Source organism: Canis aureus, chromosome 28 (genome assembly GCF_053574225.1).
Source record: "Canis aureus isolate CA01 chromosome 28, VMU_Caureus_v.1.0, whole genome shotgun sequence".
Taxonomy (NCBI): Eukaryota; Metazoa; Chordata; class Mammalia; order Carnivora; family Canidae; genus Canis; species Canis aureus.
In genome coordinates this window covers 22984724-23002846 of record NC_135638.1, presented here as the reverse complement: position 1 = coordinate 23002846, position 18123 = coordinate 22984724, and the positions used below count along the sequence as shown (strand labels likewise).

Below are 18123 nucleotides of genomic sequence, written 5' to 3'. Positions count from 1 at the left end.
CTTACCTCTGTGGAATTTCTTTTTCCAGCTATTGAGTGTCAAGGTTACAACTCTCAACTACCCTTGTGTGGGCCCATAGAGCTAAAAGAATTTCTGCAGCATTTTTTCTTTGGATGAGAAAGCCATCAAGTTTCTCTCCTTATGAGGCATCTCAAATTAAGTTCTAGTCATATTATTTAGCACACTGGTTTTAAAGCCCCTGGCAAAAGAATACTGGAGTTTATCTTCAAACTATCAGATTTACAAGTCAGCAGACTCCTTACCTTATGATGGAGCTGACAGACTAAAAGAGAATGTGTCTTATGAAATAAAGTAGCTGTTCCTTTTATCACACTATCCATGATTCCTTTGAAGCATTTAAAAAATTCTACCTGATTTATGACTCTGCTATGGCTTAAAATGCTATTAACAGTACTTCAGGGAAAGTTTCTTGTCCTCTTTTCAAAACGTATCTGCTTTAGTCTCTTGAAAGAAAAAGTAACATGCTGCACTTACATTTTTCCCAATCAAAATTGCATAGTTGAGGCAAATTCATTTGTGCTTTGTAGCAGAACTCACAGTAGGTGTTCATATCTAAAAACTTGGATTTGTAAATGCAAAGTCATGGTCAAGCTCACCTCTGTTTGGAGTGTATGCTAATGACATGTACCACCATTACACTTCCTGTGATTTTGTTAACCAGGCACCTCTCAGCCTTATACCACACTGGAGCATGAGCATTAAATTAACATAGTGGAAATGGTAACAAATATATCTCAACTCCTCTTTCTTGGAGAGAAGTGGGGGAGAGGGGGTGAAGGCTCCCAGTCTTGTTGAGGTATCCAGCCCTCAATCGATGGTGGCTGTGTATACTGAGTTTTGTTGGTTTGAGGATTTTGTCTTTAGAGGTTAAAAAAAGAAAGAAAGAAAGAAAAGAAGGCACGGGTGTTTCTTAAGTTGCCATATTCAACTCAACCAACAAAACTAAAGTCTTCCATTTTCAAGCTTCAAGAGGGAGGCTACATGGCAGTAGGGCTTTCTTCCAGCCCCGGGTCTGGGGAGGAGCTTATTGCTTCGGGGAAGGGCCCCGGATAGGTCTGTGCTGTGTATTGGATCCCTTTCTGCAGACCAGTCTCTTCATGGAAATCCCCCTGGCTGCTGAAAGCTGGACAAGATCTAGTCCGGGCATACTTATCGGCGTTGTCGGTGTGGCCCACCATCTCGCTCACAGTGCTCAGAGGGAATTCTCTCCACCTCTGCCTCTGCAGCTCGTCCTCCTTGTATTTAATGGAGTACCAGGCCAGAAAAATAAAAATAAAGCCAACAAATTTGAGGCCAGCCGCCAAACCAAAATAGACAAAACGAAATGATGTCACGTTGTACTCCCAGCAAGAGCCTTGCACTCCACATTCCTGTTGCCAGAGCATGCAGGTGGTGTCAATAACTGCTCCAAAGTAAATTGGAGTAGGAATGTATGCTAGAGTTGCAGAGAAAAAGGAAAAGAAAAATATTTAGCTTCTCTTAAAAGAGAAAACAGATTTGCAAATTAGCAAGGTGCTTATTGGCTCTAAAACCAGTTGAGGGCAGTGGTTTTCTTGTGTTACTTGACTGTTTTAAATATGTCACATCTTATCATAATATATTTATTATAAAAATGCTAAGTTATAAATACTTTAAATCTTCTAATTTGCAACCCAGTCAGAATACATTATTGATTTTTAAGATTATAAAAATGTCTATTGCTAAAAATTCAATTAGGCAATCCTTTTAAACTTAAAAAATCAGATTTTGTCATGGAATACTCAAGAGGCACCCTTCATCAACCACTAAAATTCAGTACACTTAGATCCGATGGGTTGGGTTCTAGTCCTTGGGTGCAGGGAGAATATGGGGAAAAAACTGCCCCCCATAAGTCAGAAACCACATCAAATGGCAAACTGCATAAAGACATTCGGCACATAGAAATAATTAAGGCATAAAATTCATCTTTGAAGCTTGTGAAACATCTGTGATAAGTAGTAGCTTCATTGTTTGGGCTATGAGATAGACATTTCTTTACTCCCATAAGAAAGAAAGTCTACCCAAGTAGACTTCCTTCACCGTATGTTACTCCCTTTACTGAAATGTTTCCCCATCCCCAAATTGTTCACCTTGCAATTATCTACCCCTCCTTTAAATTCCTCACTCACTCAGGTGCCACTAATATTCCAACTGCATTTTGCAAATCTCCATTGTATCAACTATCACATAGCGTTGAAAGTGTTTACAGGTTTGTCACCCATAGTTCCTTGATGGCAGAGACCATGCTTTTTATTCCTTCCATCCCAAGGACCCATCAGGACAGCCTGTGGATCCTCAATAAGAGTTTATAAAAGGAAGTGATGGGAAGGAATGAGGGAGAAAAGGAGAAAGAAAAGAGAGAAGAGAGGAAGAAAGGGAAGATAGTGGGCTAAGAGCCCAGGTGATATATTTTTAAATATGTTGTATTCATTTAAAATGAGGTATGTTCGCTACAATTAAAATTTAACATTACTAAAAAACTCTATTTGCTTTGGAATTTTAGGAAATGGAAATTGGCTTGTGGGCCCAACTATAGTTTTTCATAATCAACAGAATTTAAGTCAACTTTGAATTAATTAACCTGAAATGTACTCCTTCCACTTATTCCTGACACTGCAACATCCCTCTGTTGACTTACCTTTACCTCCAATTCCATAAGAAATCACCCCAACTCCATGGCATCAAAGATAGGCAGAGCCATGACCCTTTAGTGAAACAAATTTCCTTCCTTGAAAACAACTTTTTAGTTTTCAACAGGAAGTATAAGGAAGCTTCTTAACTAAATCAAAGCATATCAGAATTTCCTTTAACCAGCTGGCTTTGAAAAATGGGACCTTCATTTTTTATGTATATTTCTTTATTGGAGTTCGATTTGCCAACATATAGTATAACACCCAGTGCTCATCCCGTCAAGTGCCCCCATCAGTGCCCATCACCCAGTCACCCCACCCCCATGCCCACCTCCCCTTCCACTATCCCTTGTTCATTTCCCAGAGTTAGGAGTCTCTCATGTTTTGTCACCATCTCTGGTTTTTCCCACTCATTTTCTCTCCTTTCCCCTATAATTTCTTTCACTATTTTTTATATTCCCCATATGAGTGAAACCATATAATGATTGTCCTTCTCCAATTGACTTACTTCACTCAGCATAATACCCTACAGTTCCATCCACGTCAAAGCAAATGGTGGGTATTTGTCATTTCTAATAGCTGAGTAATATTCCATTGTGTATATATACCACATCTTCTTTATCCATTCATCTTTCGATGGACACCGATGAAAGCATCGAGAAACTTCTCACTTTGAGTCAACTGTTTTTAATAGGTGGGTGTCTTTCTTAACTATTTATATTTATTGTTAGGGCTATTTTTTGATTGATTGATTTATGTTTTGTTTCAAGATTTATTTTTAAATAACCTCCATACACAACATGGGGCCCGAACCCACAACCCCAAGATCAAGAGTCCAACTGGGCAGATGAGGCACCCCTGGCTATGTTTTTTTTTCTTTAATCATAGAATTAGACTATAAATACCATTTATGTGTATGTTTGTCCATTCCCGAATCTGATCTGAATATAGCTTTGTTTTCTGTTTTTTTTCACTCAATGTCATCTTGTAAGCCTTTTCTCAATATATCTTTTTCCTTTCCTTTTATTAAGATTATTTATTTATTTATTTATTTATTTATGATAGACACAGGGGGGAGAGAGAGAGAGAGGCAGAGACACAGAAGAGGGAGAAGCAGGCTCCATGCCGGGAGCCCGACGTGGGACTCGATCCCAGGACTCCAGCGTGCCCTGGACCAAAGGCAGGTGCTAAACTGCGGAGCTACCCAGGGATCCCCTAACTTTTTCCTTTTAAAGTCTCATTTGTAGTGGCTGCAAGGTATTCAATCATCCAGATGATGCATAATTAATTCAGTCAATCCTCTATAGTGTTGACCATTTCACTGTTTTCAATGTTTCAACATCAGAAATAATCCCTCAATCAACACCACTGTATATATATTTTTGTATATATGTATATACAAAAGTATATGCATATAAAAGTATATGTGTATATATGTATATAAAAAGTGTATATACACATATATATTTTGTATAAAGAAAATATTTTCTTTAAAAAAAAAAAAGAAAAATGGGACCTTCAAAGTTTTATCAGTACCAAAAAAACAAGCAACCCATTCAATGCAACTAGAAGCCTCTGAGGATCATTGGGAAGTCCCTACTCTGGGCTGAGCCATCAACCACAACATAATAACAAATTGAGAATTCCAAAGAAGATTAATGTTTCAGAGGGTCTGATGATATAATTTTAAAGTGTTTCATCCTCCAAAATGTAAATTAAAAATTTAAGTAAAAAAAAAAAAAAAAAAAAAAAAACCCTTTTTTTTGTCCTGTGGACAATGATACTGATTAGTGGGAGAAACAAAGCTGAAGAAAATGAGACTCTTACTTGCAAAAGAAAAAATATACTTGATGATGGGGCAGTCAATTAAAAAAATACATTAAAACTGATCAAGGCAATGGGCTACTTCACATGGTATTTTCCATGCATTGTCCCAAAACGCCACAGAGTAATGTGGTGTTTGTCAAAATCAGAACAACGTTCTTCACATCCTAATGAACTCGCAACATACTGACAGTGCTAATGAGCTTCTCTTGTTATTAAATAAAGGAGACTCCCTATGTATCAATTTGGGGATCTTTCTTTGTTCTTTTCAGAATTTTTAATTTCTTTTCTCAGAAAACTTGATAGGTATACTTTTTGCCCAGCCCCACAAAATTGTTGTAAAGGAGTAAGGAATTAAAATTTTTGCAAATAATATGAGTGCCAATTTCCATCACTTCCATGTTAAAAAGGCATAAGAAGAGCAGCCCGGGTGGCTCGGCGGTTTAGCGCCGCCTTCAGCCCAGGGCGTGATCCTCAGCTCAGGGCATGATCCTGGAGCCCTGGGATCGAGTCCCAGGTCGGGCTCCCTGCATGGAGCCTGCTTCTCCCTCTGCCTGTGTCTCTGCCTCTCTCTCTCTCTCTCTCTCCATGTCTCTCATGAATAAATAAATTTTAAAAAAAGTTTTAAAGGCATAAGCAAACAAAAATGCCAGAATCATAGCCCACTACAATCTCTTGGTTCAATAATTTTTATTGTACCAAATACTCTCTGGAAGAATTTAGCCCAAGTTTATGCTCATGGTGTAAAAGAAACTGTTCTAAAGTCAGTTGTATTCTGTTTCATCAAATGACAGAAGTGGGTAGCTTCTAGTGCAAATCAGAAAATAAAGAAGTTGCGCCCTTGCCATTAACCTTTAAAGTCTACCTACTACTCTACTAATGGTAACAAATGATTGACTTGCCATTTTTAAAGGACAGTGAGAATGTACCATCTGTAAAGAGGAACTAAAAGGCATGTGTGGAAATTCAGAAACGTACCGAGTGTTCGCAATAAAACAAACTGCATTCCCAGCGCAAAAGGCCTCTCCTCATCTTCTACTGACCTACAGTGAAGGCAAAAAGAGAAATGTTTTAAAACACTGGCCTCAGGAAATGAATGTTACATCAAGCCTGCTTAGCACGGAGCCGGGGACCAAAGAGCTGTCGTGCCAAAATATTTATTTACTAGAATTTATTAACAACAGCCCAAAGAGACTGTAGATATAGTTAAATTGGTGAATGAGTTCTCAGAAGTGACTCTGATTCACTCTGTTTCTGGGGAAATTCTGGTGGAGGGCCAAAGATTCGTGGTTGAAGGTACAGAAGTAGTTCTGAGCTTCCAAAAAATCAGTTCTGTGAAAAAAATATATATAGTATTTTATCCTAACTACTGCATTCTTTTTTTCTATTTGCTTACACTTTTCAGACAGTAGGTGTGTAGACTGAAAGTTACTCCCATAATTTCTCAAGGAAAAGTGTAGAGGAAAAAAGTTAAAGAAAGAAGTAGAATCAGAAAAAAGTATAAAAAACAAACCAAACATTAGAAAAGGAGTGAATCCCTCCACACCGCCTTGTTTTTTCTTCTTTTCCTAAAACACAGTCTCTAAGTCATTCCCACATGGCAGGAAGATCGGAATCTATTGAATTGTAATTAGTCAAGATGAAAGGGCTCCTTTTCTGAAGGTTTGGGTTAGAAGCCAGCTGGTGATTTGCCATGTTTGAGCACTATAACATGGGCAGCCCTGATCTGGGTTATTTAACATCTCTTGCAGAATTAAAGTTTAAAGAATGAGATTATTAATGATTCATTTTTTTTTAATGATGAAGTACCCTATCCTTTCCGTCCCATACACATTGAGCTGTAGGTATAGCATGTCAACTTCCCAAGGACTGGCACACCTGCCATCTTTTCTGCACCTTCCTTATCTTTTCCTAGCAGTTTGCCTAATGCATAAGAATCTGTTGATAGAGGAATTGAGTGAATCAACCAATAGGCCTTCCCATGGGAGTATGCTGTTAACATACTGATGTTAACATACTGATAACAGTATGCTGTTATCATACTGATGAGGAATGAATTGGCTGGGAAACGTCTAACTCAGCATCCCATGGAAGAGAAGTCAAAATATGTACCATAAGCAACAGAGCCCAACTACCCTGCTAAGCATGACATCCCAGCAGATGTGCCCACCAGGTGCTCAGCCGTGGGGGGTGCTGAGGAGCCAAAGAGGGGGTACAGGAAGAATAAGAACTAATTCCCTTTCCTCCTCACTATTCATTACCCTGCCTCCCCTGGCTCCCCTAAAGCTGCTGTGGACATGCTCTTCCTTCACCGCACTGTCCGCCTTCTTCCTTTGCCCACTGCAGCCTTTACCGTGAATGCCAACACTCTGATCTGAATGTACCCCTGTAAATGTTTTGAATAGGACTTCCATTAAAGTAACATCTGGATTCTCTTGTAAGCAAAACACCACAAAAGGTATATATAATAAAGCACAGCATGAACAACTGAAAAATTATATCTCCCAGTCTGTCCTTTCCTTGGTTCAACTCCAAAATTTTATATGATAGTAAAATTCATGAAATCAGCATCTTGAACTCCAGGCCCAGCGTGAACTGTCACCGGTCCTAGAAGTACTACCTGCCTACAAGGTTGGAGAGAACATTCTTTGCTGTACAGGAGATTTAGCAACTTCACTAAATGACTTCCTGCCCCATCTGGAGTCAGGCTTTTTGTGGCTAACATGGTGACAGCTTTCAGCTCCGAACTTGAACCCTTTAGGGTGCAGACTTTGGGAACCAAAGGCATCCAAAAGAAGTTTCACTCAACTACAGGACTAGAACCATCTGAATAAAGAAAATTCAAGGGCATGAAAGTTACAATATTCTTTTCTTTTCCCTCCCTGACGTGGGAAAACTCTTAAGTTCAACAAGCAAATGTCTGAGCGCTTTCCTGTACAATCAAACTGGCTTTTCTCTCCATTTTACTATATCAGTCTCAGTTTGGAATGCGTACTTGGGCAATTCTGAGTGTGTAACCCACCCAGAAGTGGAGTGCTGTTCTCACCTGAGTGTTACTATGATGGCTGATGGTTGGGCACATGCTGTGATGAAGGTGACGATGAAGAGAAAAATTAAGAACGGGATAAGGGTATTGCAGGCCCGTTTGCACTTCCCAGACACAGCATAGCCATTCTCGTTGAGATACGTTTTAACAATAACCACGCGGAGCTGACCGCGCTGTCCCACTGTAGGGGGAGTGATCACTTGCCGGCTTTGGACACAGGTGCACTCTGTGTAATTCCTTATCTAAGGGAAGACAAAGATTGGTTGTGAGCCAACCTAAAGCACAGGAAAATTAAGACAAAGTTAAAAGCTCTAAAATAACTCTAGTACTTAAATATGCATAATATTTTGCTGAGCAGAATAAGTCAATCAGAGAAAGACAATTACATGGTTTCATTCATGTGTGGAATATAAGAAATAGCGCAGAGGATCATAGGGGAAGGAAAGGGAAGCTGAATGAGAAGAAGTCAGAGAGGGAGACAAACCATGAGAGACTCTTAACTCTGGGAAACAAACTGAGGGTTGCTGGAGGGGAGGTAGGTAGAGGGGATGAGTAACTGGGTGATGGGCATTAAAGAGGGCAGGTGATGCAACGAGCACTGGGTGTTATATGCAACTGATGAACCACTGATCTCTACCTCTGAAACTGATGATGTTCTATATATTGGCTAATTGAATTTAAACTTTAAAACATGCATAATATTTAACTGAAAATATATCCTTATTGCTAAGAGTAAGGATCCAAAGTGTGCATCAAACAAAGTCTGCTGGCCAAATCATCTAAACCTAAACTTTTATAAGAAGCTTTCAACACTCAGTTCTATAGCGTTCACATTCCATATGCTCATTTTGGTCACAATTATGTGGTGTTTCCATCACTGTTTAATTCTTGGGTTCCCGGATTAGAGAAGCCCCTCAAAAACAGAAACCAAGCCTTCTGCTTATTTGTGCCCATTGGAGCACCTAGCATAAGCCTGGACACAGTGTAGGACTTAAGGTAATATTTGTTAAATAAATGCAGAGAATTCAGGATGCAGCTGTGATGACTCCAGGGCCAGGACCAGTGAATATATCATTGGCTGTTTCATTTAAAACCAGCTAATTCAAGGAGCTAAAAATGTATTTCAAATAAAAACAATCTTTCTGCCTCTTCTGTTATTTTTACTGACCAGACATCAGCTGAACTCACTGTCATTGTGACCTCTCAGCCACTTAGAGAAGCAGTAGCAACAAATATGAGGATGGGGGGCCATTTGGCCATCTGTGCTCCAGGGACTGCTGGTCTCTTTTCAAGAACGAAGACTGTACATTAAAGGACTCACTCACTCACTTGCAGGGAAGTCCTTAGCCCCCAAGAACAGATCTCATCTCTTTCAACTTGGGCACATGCTGGAGCTCACCCATTATATAATGGGGATCCAGCAACAGGCTTTCTCAATTTATCACCATAGCTTAAAACTCAGAAATCAAATATGGTAACCCCAAAACATACAGTCAACGGTCTAATCCTGAACACCCACACAATACAAGCCAATGCACCTTAACCTTATTAATTAAAGCAGCCTCCCACAATCTGTTCTTATGCAAAGAATGAAACCAGGCTCAGTAAAGAACTGAGTAGAATATGAAAACCTCCCACAGTATTACAGCCTATTTATAATTCACAGGGAAGGGAATTCTCAAAATAGCCTATTCTTAAACTGACAGAAATATCTTTACTCTGAAAGTTAAAAAAAAAAAAAGAAAGAAAAGTTTGAACTGATAGTCTATAAAAAATGGCCATTGCCCATCTTCACAGATTCTGATCAGGGAAGGTACTCTCCTATTCTCTTCCACTGGCACAAAATGTGGTCATTTTGACCTTCAAATGCATCGCAAGCGCCCTAGGAGAGTAAGAAATGAGCGGCCTAGCACTCAACCTTATCACATTTCACTGAGTTGGCACAGAACGTCGTAAAGTGGGAGAGGGCTGATGTGAAACCAATCACTGCATCTACATGCTCCAATCATCCCTGGAGAAAAATGATAGCATTGCATAATTTTCCTTCCTCTGGGTTTTTGCCAAGATGTATTTCGTAGGTTATCTGAAGTTTCTTGAAAAGAGGGACTGAAGCCACGCAATAGCATATGAGTCCTAACACGTCCTCGTCACAGGATGTTGGATTAACGACAGTACAGGAACTTGTGAAATATACTCACCCCAGTGCTAAGATTACCACTGTTAACACAGCCAGCCAGACAAGGGTTAAAGTATGTAATTCCATCTGATCCACAGACTGGCTCATACTCGTGTATTTTACAACCACAATTAACATTGCAGCTTCCTGTCAGGTTCCTGTGAGGCATGGTGAGAGAAGGTCTAGAGAGAAAAAAGCAGGTCATGAGCAACATTTACTAAAATAAAACTCTAAAGAAAGTTCTCGACGTTAAGTAATTTGTCCATTTTAGAGAAGCTAGTCCCAATAAAGCTATGGGAGTGTAAAGTAGCCACCCTGGATAATAATCACGACTTTCAAACAAAACATAAAGAAAAATGTTTCAATCTTCTGATACTATAAATTCAATATTTTCACATGAAATTATCTATACTGCTTCAATCCTACCTTCCATCTTGGTGCTACAGATCTGAGCTCAGTAGTTCCAACCCCGATGTAACTCCATACTTATTATAGACATTAAGCTCTATGTCTTAACAAATCCAGGCCTCAATTTCTTTAACTATAAAAGAGAGGAAATACTTTTCCAGATCAATAACACCATTAGGAGGGCACAAACAAAATCCACCCATCACAGTTGTCAACACAGTTTCCTTCGAGCAAAAACTTGAATTGTTCTGGAATAAATTATCAAAGAAAGACATGCAACCCTAGAAAATGAATCAGAAGTGATTTTCAAAGATCAGAAATCACATCATTAGTTTGATTCAAACAACCAGAGAAGAAAAACTCAGTCCTTCCTTCAGAATGCCCAGATGCGGATTCACAAAGTGGTGGATTTTGTTTTCTCATAAGATCCTGATGTATGGGTGGCGTAGTCGGTTAAGGGTCTGACTTTTGGTTCAGCTCAGGTCATGATCTCAGGGTTGTGAGATGGAGCTCAGCATCTGGTTCCATGCTCAGTGGGGAGTCTGCTTAAAGCTCTCTCTCCTTCTTCCTCTGCTCCTTCCCCCATACTCTCCCTCTCTTAAATAAGTAAATGTTTGATTCAAAGAAATGATACAATATGGAAAACTCTAATATAATCGATTCAGGCAACAGAAATAAAAGGGAGAAAAAGGAAATAAGGATATAGACCTGAGGAGAGAATATTGTGGAAGGGCAGAGGCAGGCAGGTACCTGGGAGGGACTCATAGAAGCCACAGAAGAAATGAAAGAGGCCCTGTAGTGACCTCTTCCTTCCTTGGTTTCTGTGACCACCATTTTTGTCACTGATGAAATACTGCTCCTAAAGCCACAGGAGTTAGTAACAGCTGATCCATCATTCAACTGTCCATCTATTCATCATCCATCCATTCAACAATAGTTTGGAATGTTTGTTATGTGCCAGAACCTATCTTTTAAATGTCTGTGTTGAGTATTCACCTCTCCAGTAGCATAGCTCATTCTAACTTTATGTGTTAATCTATAAACATAAAGCATTATTTGTTCAAAGGTCTCTTTGCTGTGTCCTCTTTCACACTTTGATAACTGAGTTCTCAAATTTTAATCAAAGGAACAAATTCATAGCAGTATTTAAACCTTATCAAGAAAGGCTTCTAAAAAAAAAAAAAAGAAAGGCTTCTAAGGAGGCAAAAGTGAAATAACCTCTGTTCTTTATGTCACTGTAGAGAAGTGTCATAGAACTTTGATAATTGTGCCAACAAACTCTTGGATTCATATCATTTTGTTGTATACTTCTAAAAATGTGATTCTTGGGACACCCAGGTAACTCAGCAGTTAAGCACCTGCCTTCAGCCCAGGACGTGATCCTGGAGATCCGGGATTGAGCCCCATGTCAGGCTCCCTGCATGGAGCCTGCTTCTCTGTCTGCTTATGTCTCTGCCTTTCTCTCACTCTGTGTCTCTCATGAATAAATAAATTAAAATCTTTAAAAAATAAAAATTTTAAAAATTAAGAAAAAATGTGATTCTAGACCAGTAATTCTCCATAGGGACAATTTTGTTCCATAGGGGACATTTTTGTTTGTCACAACTAAGAGGGTGCTACTGGCCTCTAGTGGGTAGGGCCAGGGATGCTTCTACATCCTACAGTACAGAGAACAACCCCGCACCACCCCTATCTGCAACAACTCCTATGACTACATTTGTGCATGCATGCACAATTTAAACCCCCACATGACCCTCATCACCCAAGTCTTAGTGTTCTTGAGGGTTAGGGTGAGAATACCTAGTCTAGACCTACTACTACATTCCACAAATGATGAAATGGAGGTTCAGGGAGGCCAAAAGATTCACTATAATGCTAATTAGCGCTGTTTTAAGTGGTACCATATGAAAAGCGTTCTGGGTCCATTACCATTCTCTTCACTAGTTCTTCAAGAGCAACATTGGAAGCCATGACCAAACAAAAGAGGTTTTATATGTCTGCATGCTTAATCACTAAAAATGACAGGCTCCAAATCCATACAATATAGTTATTATTATTGCTACTAAGAAGCTACAAAGAATTTCTTATTAAGAGCCTGATTCAGTTCATTTATGACCACCACAAGATTCCAAACACCTCTCCTTTATGGGCATGTCCACTCAAGAGAAAGGAATCTAGAGAGAATATAAACAGATGCTCAAAACCCACTGATGACAGGAAGCAAAAGCTTTCCTGAGTTCCAGAAACAGAGGCACTGTTCCAGGTTACTGTTGGGTATGTTTGTTTTTCTCATGAGAACATGGTGTCTGAAACAAAGAGATGATACAATAAAGCTCTAAGAAAATCAAAACAGGCAACAAATATAAATAGCAGTGAAAAGAAGTGGGCTTTCACAAGGGTCATTAGGGGAAGGCCACAGTGGCACAAAAAAGGAAAGATACCCATGGTCAATGCTTTACACTGTGCTGAGTTTAAAAAAGAAATAAATTTTAAAGAATAATAATGTCTTATTTGACAATCACTCACTTTTCAGACAACAGGCTGGGTTATTAGAAGTGAAAAAGTGTTGAAATTTGAATAACACTAAGCAACCTCTCATTAGCGTGAAGTGAATCCACCATGGGGGTACAAAATGCACATGGGCTGCAGGGCATCCTACACTTACATTGTGCAAAGGGTCTGTGCATCACACTTCCAATAAACGAAAGCATTTCTGACAAGTTTGCTTCACAAGTAAGATGTTCCTATTAGCTCAGAGGCAAGGTATGAAATGACGTGTCCCACAATCATTGAGGCTTCAAGAAAACCAGCCGCAGAGAGACCAAATGAACAAGAAAAGGGAAAAGGAGCAAGCTTTCCACCCAATCCTTATTAAATCAATTGCTTCAGGATCAATGTTTATTTAAAGCAACATATAATCATAAAACATATCATGGTTTAACATAAGTAATAACGTCCACCATGGAGCCATTACAGCTGAGTAAGCAAGGACACAATCAAATGTCTCTCTCTGTCTCTCTCTCTTGCTTGTGGGCACCTAAGTATGTCAAATCACCCGACCCCAAGACCTAAAGAATAGTTAGACTTCCCCATCTGACATACTTTTGCAGGCCGCCATAAATCAAAGAGGAGCCCCCTTAACCATCTTTCTGCCTCCCCTTACATGTCTCCCTATTAAGAAACATGACAAGTGAGCATCTATGCATCTTACGCACAAGTCACATGCATTAAAAGAATATGATCATGTAGAAAATACCTTTTTAGTAAAACGTACTAATCAACTAGAAAAAACTGATATCTTTCTCATAATATCTTAATAGTTATCAATTTATCTCAACTTCAAGAAGACTTCGATTAGAATGTTTCTTTTTGATTCTGCTTAAATTTTTGGCTTCGTATTAAAATGCTTCCCTGGCTATATATAGCTGTGCAACTTCAGGTTTATAATTATTATTATTATCATCATAATCAACGTTATCATTTAAAACTAACATTTACGGAGCCCTATTTTTACTCTAGGAATTGTGCACCAAGATCTCTATATAAATTACCTCATTTCTTCCTCACGAGAATTAAAATTATTATGACTGTGTCTTCATTTTTTAGATGAGGAAATTGAAGATATGAGAGGATAGATACTGTTGAAGTTCACAGAGCTAGTGAGGATCAAAGACGGATTCAAACCTAGTTATCTCTGTGTCCGTAGTGTACACCCTTAAACCCCTAAACTTGTGGGGAAGCTTTGCATAACAGGCTGGATTTTTGCTTTCACTAGCACCAGTCTTCTGGGTGCTTCATCCTGCTTTATTCTTCTTCTTCATCTAATGCAGTTTTTCCAGCACTCACCCTTCACCGTGACTGAGCATTAAAGTCAGGAAGAACAGAACAGGTTTAATTCCATATTGACAATTCACAAGTGTGGTAACCCAATCTAAAGAGATTTCACACTTGTAAAATCAAGATCATACTGTCTCTATCACATGGCTGTTGAGAGGATTAGGTGAGTAAATGTATATCCAGTGTCCAGCATTGGTCCTCAAACATAATAGGCACGAAGATATTGGTGTGCTCTCTTTATCTACGCATGAAAGAAGTATTAATGAATTAAAGTAATACTCACAAGGGCAAAGATCACAAACAGCCTTAGTGATGTTTTTCTTTTCAGAAAGAAACAAGTCATTCTCTAATTTACTCCTACAGATACTTCTGGAAAAAGAACTAAACTGGGATCTAGGTTTAGGGCTATGATTTTGTATGACCATGGGCCAAATCTAACAGTCTATGGCTATTAATGTCCTTCTTGCCTGCATGAGGATGGCAAGTGTAATCAAGGAATCATAATATGACATAATATATATAATAGCATAGGTTTTACTAAAGGACTATATTCATGGAAGTTATAATTACTATATCCAATCATTATTTTTATTGTTAAAGTTTCCTTTAGCTTTATAGTTTACAAATTCACATCAGGTATAACTTGAAACTTACATATAACGACCTAAAACTTACACAAAATATTTTTTTCTTTTTTCTTTTTTTTTTTTTTTGAGTAAACTCTACCTCAACATGCAACCAGAACTCACAACCCCAAGATCAAGAGTCACATGCTCCACCAACTGAGCCAGCTAGGTGCTAAACTATCTCTTTAATCCAAAATCTTTTTATTTTTTTATTTTTATTTTTTTAAAGATTTTATTATTTATTAATGAGAGAGAGAGGTAGACACACAGGCAGAGGGAGAAGCAGGCTCTATGCAGGGAGCCCGACGTGGGACTCGATCCTGGGTCTCCAGGATCAGGCCCTGGGCTGAAGGCAGCACTAAACCGCTGAGCCACCCGGGCTGCCCTCCAAAATCTTTTTTAAAAAATTATTATTATTGAAGGATAGTTAACATAAGATGTTATATTAATTTCAGATGTACAGCATAGTGATTTGACAATTATATACATTATTCAACACTTACCATGATAAGTGTTGTCACTGTCACCATATGACATTATTACAGTATTATTGACTATATTTCTTATGCTATAATTTTCATCTCCATGACTCAATTTATAGCTGGAAGTTTGTACCTCTTAATCTTCTTCACCTATTTTTAATAAAATGATGTGTCCCTTATACTGGGTTTTGAAATATCTTTATTTATTATTAATGTAATACATACTCACTGTACAAATTTTGGAAAATACAAAAGGACTGAAAAATTAAATTAAACTCACATACCCAAGAGTATCCATCATATTATGCTTTTAGTATATTACTTTCTAGTCTTTGTTCAATATGCATATAAATTAACATTAATAACATTGCTATCAAGATTTTCACTTCCTTTTTTTTAAGAAAGAGCAAGCGAGCATATATACATGGGGTAGAACAGAGGGAGAAGGAGACAGAGAACCTCAAGCAGGCCCCACACTCAGTAGCACTGAGCCTGATATGGGGATCCATCTCACAACCCTAAGATCATGACCTGAGGCAAAACCAAGAGTTGGATGCTCAACCAACAAGACACCCAGGCACCCATTATTGAGATTTTATAAAGAGTTCTATTATTCCTGCTAGCATTACATGATGAACATTTTTTATTGACTATGTTAGTATGAGGTTATAGAATGGTAAATTTGGTCCTAAGTTTAGTAATATTCATAGGTTCTTTGAAATAAAAAGGCTTATTATATTTAAACAGGTATTATGTAGTTTTGTAGGTTTCATGTTGTTTAGATCTCCATCACAAAATTTAAAACTCATTGGAAAGAAAACCTGCTTATATTTCACAACTCCTTGATCCTCCTAAAATGAAATAAAGCAAATTCTGTTTGTGTCACCCAAACAGAGCCAAAAATAGATCATATACATATAGCTAGAAATGAATTGTAAGCCTATTAATAAAGGTAACCAGGATAATCCAGAGACACAGAGACACACATACCTAACATCTTTCATAAACTATTTGTTCTCTACTTTTCAGGAATTTCTTTTAAAATTAGTAATATAATAAATAAAAGATCTTGGATGGCATCAAAAGCTTTAAACAATGGGATAAAAATTCAGTAGGTGAAGCTGTCTGTGAGACACAGATGAGGAAATGAATGGTTTCATTAGAGAATTTAGAAACGATGTGACCAGAAATGCTAGTTACCCAGAGGACTGGTAGTAGAGTACTGTCTAAATACACCATGGGGCAGAAGCAGAGGTAGTGTAATGCATTTTGGGAAAGTTGCTGCAAAAGTCTGAATAAGCAGGCTATATTCAATTTCTGTAGTCTTAGCACTTTGGGTCAATAAAACTATATTGAGAGAAGTAACTTAAGGGAAAAATCCCAACCTCTGAGATTTTGGACTTGTTCGAACTTGGTGGATCACTCCATCCAACAATCACTGCCAAACACAGAAAACTGAGAAAATGCTTCCTCCTCACTTCACAGCTCAAGAAATCATCCCTGGAAAAGTTCTGGCCCAGTAATTCAAGTCAGAAGTAATTCAACCAGAAGATGATATAATAGATCTTGGTTTTAAGCTCAAAGAGATGACATTTGATAAATGAAAGATAATAAAGCTCGCATTATTAAATGATTTATCAAGACTCAGTACTGTTGAACAATTCTGTACATGGACATCAGATTTAACCCCATTTTTAAAAATTACTTGAAGAAAAGGTAAAGAGCAAAGAATCACATTATGTAATGTGTTTATATAAAGTATTATTTAAGCCACAGACTTGACAGTAAATCCTGACTCTTAGGCTACAAGATGATTTTGACATACCTGTGTGAAATACAGACACATAGGGGAAGCAAAACACATTTCCTAATTACAGCTACAGGGAGGGACCAGGGTGGCTCAGTTGGTTAAACATCCAACTCTTGATTTGGCTCAGCTCATGATCATCTCAGGGTTGTGAGATCAAGTCCTGCATCAGACTCTGCACTGGATGTGGAGCCTGCTTGAGATTCTCTCTCTCCCTCTGCCCCTCTAACTGCACCCCCACCCCAAAAAAGAAACAAACAAACAAACAAAAAATGCTACAGGTTAATAGTGGGTACTGGGAATGTAATTCCTTGAGTTGGGAATGGGCCAGGATATTAACCAGAGTGCCTAGGATCTTTCATTATGAAAAATCCTCAAATCCTCAAATCTGAATTTCTATTTTTTCAATTTTATTTTATTGTGATTAGAACACTTAACATGAGATCTACCCTCTTACCAAATTTTAAGTGTACAATATAGGTACACTGGTGTACAACAGATCCCTAGAGCTTATTCATCTTGGATGGCTGATGCTTGATGTCCATTGATTAGTAACTCCCCATTTCCCATTTCCTTAAGCCACCATTCTGCCTTAATTATTTTAGATACCTCATATAAATGGAATCATTCCATATCTGTCATTCTGTAACTAGCTTATTTCACATAGCATGATGTCCTCAGGGTTCATCCATTTTACCACATATTGCAAAATTTCTGTCTTTTTTAAGGCTGCATCATATTCCATTGTGTGTGTGTGTGTGTGTGTGTGTACCACATTTTCTTTATCCATTCATCTGTTGGTGGATGCTTAGTTTGTTTCCATATCTCAGCTGTCAAATCTGAATTTTCTAGGGGAACCATTAATAGCATGTCAGGTTCATCCTGCAAAGAGACTGTGACTCCATCTTGGCTCAAGAGGAAAAGTTCATCTTTCTAAAATATCCCAAACCCATTATCAGCTATTCAGGTGCCTCTTGAGCCCTTGATACTAACTCAAAGATCAATCATCATGAAGATTCACCCTACTGTTGAACCTAGAGCTTCTTATACAAAAGAAGGTGGCTTATATACTGTGCTTGCTATTTTGTGTTTTTTTTTTAATCTTCTTTCAGAATATTTTAATAATGAAAAGCACTGCATTCAGAATCAGAGCAACCTGGGTTCAAATTCTACTTCTAGCCTTTTCTGACTATGTGACTCAGCAAGTTATTTAATCCTTCTGAGTTTCTTTCTCTTATTTCAAATGAC

General features: G+C 38.3%; 1 protein-coding gene across 3 annotated transcripts in view; it reads right to left on the bottom strand.

Moving 5' to 3' along the window:
* Positions 1-964: 964 nt before the first annotated feature.
* The window catches only part of SLCO5A1 (solute carrier organic anion transporter family member 5A1), a 135401-nt gene continuing 118242 nt past the window's right edge, over positions 965-18123 (bottom strand). For 2 of the 3 annotated variants that reach the window (XM_077876618.1, XM_077876617.1), the window contains 4 exons: positions 9738-9897; positions 7540-7781; positions 5472-5536; positions 965-1456 (listed from right to left, as the gene is read on the bottom strand). In XM_077876618.1, the coding sequence (XP_077732744.1) occupies positions 999-1456; positions 5472-5536; positions 7540-7781; positions 9738-9897 (925 nt within the window). In that variant the 3' untranslated portion in view covers positions 965-998. Of the gene's footprint in view, positions 1457-2677; positions 2745-5471; positions 5537-7539; positions 7782-9737; positions 9898-18123 lie in introns of all 3 variants that reach the window. The other variant, XM_077876619.1, reaches the window with a different exon arrangement.